The 6,000-nt window shown below is 36.5% G+C and overlaps 1 protein-coding gene across 1 annotated transcript in view; it reads right to left on the reverse strand.

Annotated features, from left to right (window-relative positions):
• LOC132558608 (muscle M-line assembly protein unc-89-like) overlaps window positions 1-4,036 on the reverse strand; it is a 58,927-nt gene extending 54,891 nt beyond the window's left edge. The window contains 6 exon segments of the mRNA XM_060223198.1: window positions 1,247-1,273; window positions 1,550-1,575; window positions 1,899-2,790; window positions 3,042-3,149; window positions 3,152-3,275; window positions 3,885-4,036. Coding sequence (XP_060079181.1) covers window positions 1,247-1,273; window positions 1,550-1,575; window positions 1,899-2,790; window positions 3,042-3,149; window positions 3,152-3,275; window positions 3,885-3,977 — 1,270 coding nt within the window. The 5' untranslated portion in view covers window positions 3,978-4,036.
• Window positions 4,037-6,000: the final 1,964 nt, after the last annotated feature.

A 6,000-nucleotide genomic window follows, 5' to 3' on the forward strand; every position in this document is an offset into this window, starting at 1 on the left:
TTGCAAAATGCTATGAATATATCAATAAAACCAACAATTATTGTAAATTTCTATCTTCACACAAACTTGATACATAGAGCAGTAAAATACTTTTACATGTGGCCTCCTGGATAGGACAGATGTAAAAGTAAGATTAAACTCTCTTAGATCAATATTTGTTGCATCGTATTTTATTCTAGAAAAAAATGTCACTGAAGATAGAAAAAAAATATTCCCTTACATATATGACTTTTATTAATTCAATTTTCCTTTGTGTTAAATAAAAAAAAAGTTTCTTTTCATTTTATTTGAAAAATAAATCAATTGCATGATATGTACACAGTGCCATATCAAAAGTGGAAATCAAACACAAGCCTACAGATAAAGGAAACAAAAGTCTACATATATCTATTAAGGAGTTTCCTTTCTAAAAATAAACTAATAAAACATACAGCTAATTCTGAAAAGAAACCGCTTTCTATCATGCAGTCAAGCTCAACACTTAAAAATCTGCATCTCAAAGCACGATGGTTAAGACAGCAAAACCAACACATAATTTACAGCTAGGACACCCCTCACTAACATTATACATTGTCTGGTATACACAACAACTACCACAAGGGGAGGAACATATAACATCCACAAGGGGAAGTAACTTACACATCCACAAGAGATGTAACTTACAACATCCACAAGGAGAAGTAATTTACACATCCACTATGGAGATAACTTACAACACCCACAAAGGGAAGTAACTTACACATCCACAAGGGAGGTAACTTACAACACCTACAAGGGGAAGTAACTCACACATCCACAAGGGAGGTAACTTACAACACCTAAAAAGGGAAGTAATTTACACATCCACAAGGGAGGTAACTTACAACACCTACAAGGGGAAGTAATTTACACATCCACAAGGGAGGTAACTTACAACACCTACAAGGGGAAGTAATTTACACATCCACAAGGGAGGTAACTTACAACACCTAAAAGGATGAGATCTTCCACATCTAGAAATATTCACAACTTGTACAAAGGAATTGTTATAGGCCAAGAATCAGGTGGAGGGTGATAGGAATGTTTAAGTGGAAAATCACATAAACAATGAATGATGCACTGGCACCAATATGGGTAGAATCTATACAAAGAGATAGATATTGAAATGTTCAAGGAAGATTTGACACTTATGTAATTTTCTTATAGACAAGGGGACAATTGCCAATCAGGGAGGTGTAACAGGGGCCAGGGTTACATTATGAACTACCTTTCTCTTCGGGGACACTGGGTTCACCTGTGAGAAATAGATCATTACATTTGTCACATGTAAACATTTTTATTACATATCCCAGACATTATTACATAATAGTTATTCTGGAATTTCTAAAATCATTAACTTGAAAAATCTGTGATTTATACAGCTAAACTTTGCTAGATTATATAGATGTACAAGTATACTACTATTTCATCTTTGATTTCAAATTAAAAAGCGCAATTAAACGGAAGCGGGAAGACATTAAGCCACGTTACAATGATATGTGTAACATTTACATGCTGACAAAGTACTTACAGGGCTCAGGCTGGGCTGCAGCATCTCTGTAAAATCAAAAAAAGTTTTACTTTAATGATAATTAGGTTATGTTGTTAAAATTTTAAGATTTGTCAGATAAAACATAACTTCTGAACTTTAATCTTTCAATGTTGTTTACTATGTAAACAGATGTATACAAAACAATATTGTACAACCAGTTGACTTAATAAGTTTTGAAATCTTGTAGAAGGAAAAAATATTTTATTATGAAATTAATTACATTGCATTTAAAAAGTATGTAAAGAAATGTGTGATGTGTGTTTCCATCGTGTAACATTTGTTTGATTTTTCATTATAGTGACAGCATCTCAAAAACTTAAATACATACACAGTATCTTCCTTTGCTACCTCAGGAGCAGCCTCTGGTTTGGCTGCTTCTTCAGCAACTGGAGCTGGTGCAGGCTCTGAGGCAGGCTCTGAGGCAGGCTCTGAGGCAGGTTCGGGTGCAGCTTCAGGAGCAGGCTCAGGTACAGGTTCAGGAGCAGGTTCAGGTGCAGGCTCAGAGGCCTGTTCAGGTGTAGCTTCTGGGGCAGGTTCAGGTGCAGGCTCTGAGGCAGGTTCAGTTGCAGCTTCTGGAGCAGGCTCAGGTGCAGGCTCAGGTGCAGGCTCAGGTGCAGGCTCAGGTGCAGGCTCAGAGGCAGGTTCAGGTGCAGCTTCAGGAGCAGGCTCAGGTGCAGATTCCACAGCTGCAGCTGGTTCAGATTCTGCAACAGGTTCAGCAGCTGGTTCAGCTGCAGGTGCTGCTTCAGGTTCAGGTGCAGGCTCCTCTACCACTTCCTGGGTAGCCTTAGCGGCAGCCTCTGCCACAGCTTCCTCGACAACCTTTGTGGCTGTCTCTTCTGCTGTCTTAACAACAGCAGATTCAGTTTCAGATTTTGATTCCACAACTGCTACAGACTCTGTAGTCTCAGATTTTGATGATTCTTCTGCTTTTTTGGCATATTTAGCAGCTAATTGTTCAGCTTTAGCTTCACGTTCCAGAACAAGGTCAGACTTTTTCCTCTCTTTTACATCAGACAGTACAGTTATGTCCTGCTGGATTTCTACCTCACAGTTGCTTTCGATCACACTTCCATTGGGATGAGTCAGGCGCACTGTGTACTTGCCAGTATCTCTCTCTGCATATGCCCTAGCAATCTCACAGGTGTGGTAGTTCTTCACAGCAATGATCTTTACATGACCTTTGTTGGTTAACTCTTCTCCATTACAGAGCCATGTTACTGAAAGATTTTACAACTAATGTCAAGACAATAAAATCACTATCGACTTTAAAGAACATAATTGTGTTGCAGTAAAATATTGTTTTGTTTTAAAGATTTTTTCTTTAATTATTTCATCTTGTTTTTTTTTGTTGACCTTGACATGAGAATAGGTGTTATCAAAATTTCAATCACCAAAGTATGTCACCTATCTCAATTCTTCAACAGAAGCCCAGTAATATGTGTTTGCCTCATGACTTAATATCACTGACCTGTTGGCTTTGGGAATCCCTCCACTTTGCACTCAAAGAACAGCATCTGCCACTCCTTGACCCTCATTGTCTGCGGCAGTGACTTACAAAGTCTAGGAGGTTGATACAATATATCTCTGGTGTTGAGAGGGACATAGTCACTGTCTCCTGTAAACTCAGAAAGAGCCAAAGGTCCGCTGTCCACAGCTTTAGTATCCTTGTGGCCCCAGGTTCCAAAAGAGGGTTGTCCATCACCTGTTTAAGACAATTTATCATTTAAACACAAATTTGATTTTGTATGGTTTCAAAAGATTCATATAACAGACTTTGAGTATATATTAATTGAAATGCATTATTTTAATGAATGATAACTTTATGCAACAAATTTTGTTAAAGCATGAAACAGGATTTTGTGACAATAAAAACAAAAGACAAATGTATATCAATTTTAATTTTTATCAGTTTGTTTATAAAGATGAACTTTAATAAAAAAAAAATAAACAGTAATTTTTTGTTAGAATTTATAACTGAAATATCTTTCGGTGGTTTTTAGTTTTAAAGCTCCAAATGATAATGAACTCTGAATGGAAGGCAATCCACTAATCTATAACCTACAGCAGTTTCAACAGAAATGGTAACAGATTTTTGTCCTGTAATGATACCTGTTTGTGTCAGAGTTGTCTTGCCCAAAACTCTGGGCTTATTACATGATAAATCTGTAATGATCCCTGTTTGTGTCAGAGATGTCAGTCTTGCCCCTAACTCCTGGACTGATTACATGATGAATATGTAATGATCCCTGTTTGTGTCTGAGATGTTAGAGTCTTGCCCCTAACTCATGGACTTATCACTTATCATACTTACCATATACGATGAGTTTGGCCGAGCTCTGGCACCGTCCAGCCATGCTATGAGCCTGACACTTGTAAAGACCAATGTCAGAGTGCTCACACTCATGGATCTTAAGAATTACCAGACCTTTTTCTCCAAAGTGCATTGTCATCTTGTTTGTTTGGTGAATCCTGCGGCCATCTTTGTACCTGTGGACACGATATTTCAGTTTATTTAATATACCTATGAAGTATTTATCTTTTCAGCATAATGTTATTATTTTGATTTTGATGAAGGAAACTGATTATTCCTACACAGACACACAGATGGTAGAACGGGACTTTTGAATGGGACCTTAAACATTTGTAAATCAGGACACAAATATTCAGAAACTACTAGTTTTTAAAATTACCGTAAAATAATTATTTCTGTTGGACATTTATTGTCATTGATTTTGTGGGTAGTCATTATCCACAAATACATAGGTCCATGAACTGTTGTAATTGGTATAAGTATAGATTTGGAGATACATTCGACATATCCATGAAATAGTATTAAATTGAGAAACCACAAAACAAACAGCCCCACTAAAATATATGATATTACAGTATGCATTAATATAAGATATTTTCAAATTAGGCTCATCATCATCCCTAAAAGGTCCAATAAAAAGTGAATTTACCAGGTAACATTTGGTTTTGGGTTGCCCTTGACAATACAGCTGAAGATGGCTGTGCCTCCGAATTCTGCGTGGCCGTGATGCATGTTCTTGGTAAAGTATGGTCTACAATACTCGATACAGGGGTCCAGTGTAGCTGAAATAAACAAAAAATGGTACCATTGTAAAGCTAGCATTTTCATGTGGATAAAAAAGAACAAATCAAGCTTTATCTAAGCCTTGTTTTAGCAATTCAAGACTATAGTGCAATACACTTTATAGAATAAGGAAGATAGTGAATTGGGAAAAAAATTTGTTAAAAAATGAAATTTAAAGTTATTTTGTAACAAATGAATACTCACGTTCAACTTGGAGGTAGCATGTAGATATGATATGACCTTGTTCATTTCGCACCTCAACACTATATTCTCCAGTGTCATCGAGGGAGGTAAGGGGAATCTCCAGACTGAAGTGTCCGCCCCTCAGCTAAAGTTCATGGTATACATCAGTAAAGTATTACATCATTAATACACAAACATTCCAATCTTATTTAACGTTGTGTGATCACTGTATGTACACAATTTTAACTAAATCCCTCTTAGAAGTTACTACTAAACAACTTGCTTCTGATGAAATAATGGTCATAAGTCTTTAGGGATCTGATTTCCTGGTTCTAAAAGAATTATAAATCTGTATGACAGTATTATCTTTATTGATTCATAAATAAACTTATGCCACAAATACATCTTTCCACAAAATGATAAACAGTTAAAAAATAATATGTTTTTTTGTACGAGTGGGTTTTTAGTGTTACCGTTTATCCACGGAATCAAATGCCAACAAATTTATTTTCTTTTTAAACACCATAAGTTGAGTCTTATGAAAACATAGATTTTGCCATTTAGACACGTTTATAACCTTTTGACCTTTATAACAATTCCAGGTAACCATTATTAACATGTGTATATGTATGATACCAAAGTCTTGTTAGATAAATTATCAAACATTAGGTGTGATCTATTACAATTACAGAATCAATTGTAGATTAACGTACCCTGATGAAGTATCTCTCATATATGTTGGCGTAAAGTGGAGCGTTGTCCTTGTACCACTGCACGAAAAAAGGAGGGATGCCCGAAACGAAACAGGTAAGATGTGCTGAAGATCCCTCAACTACACACTTGCTCTTGAGGTGCTCCCTGAAGAAGAAAGAGCGGCTCTCATCCCACTGGGCACTCAGTTTGAGAATGGCCTCGTTCTGCCTTTTGTACAGTTGCTGTAGGTGGGTCTCATCACTCTGTCAGAAAGGGAGATAACTAACATTTATTTCATACAGACATACAATGTAACTACAAATGATCATGTTTCAGGCAAGAATCAAGGCTAAAAAGAAATACTATTCTGTAGTCAACATGGCTTTATGCTACAGACAAGAGTCTAGTTAACCTTGAATCATTGTGAAGTTTGTTTCAGACAACAGTCTAAAATACC

Source organism: Ylistrum balloti, unplaced genomic scaffold (assembly GCF_031769215.1).
Source record: "Ylistrum balloti isolate Yb309-2 unplaced genomic scaffold, AGI_CSIRO_Ybal_v1 Utg370800, whole genome shotgun sequence".
Lineage (NCBI taxonomy): Eukaryota > Metazoa > Mollusca > Bivalvia > Pectinida > Pectinidae > Ylistrum > Ylistrum balloti.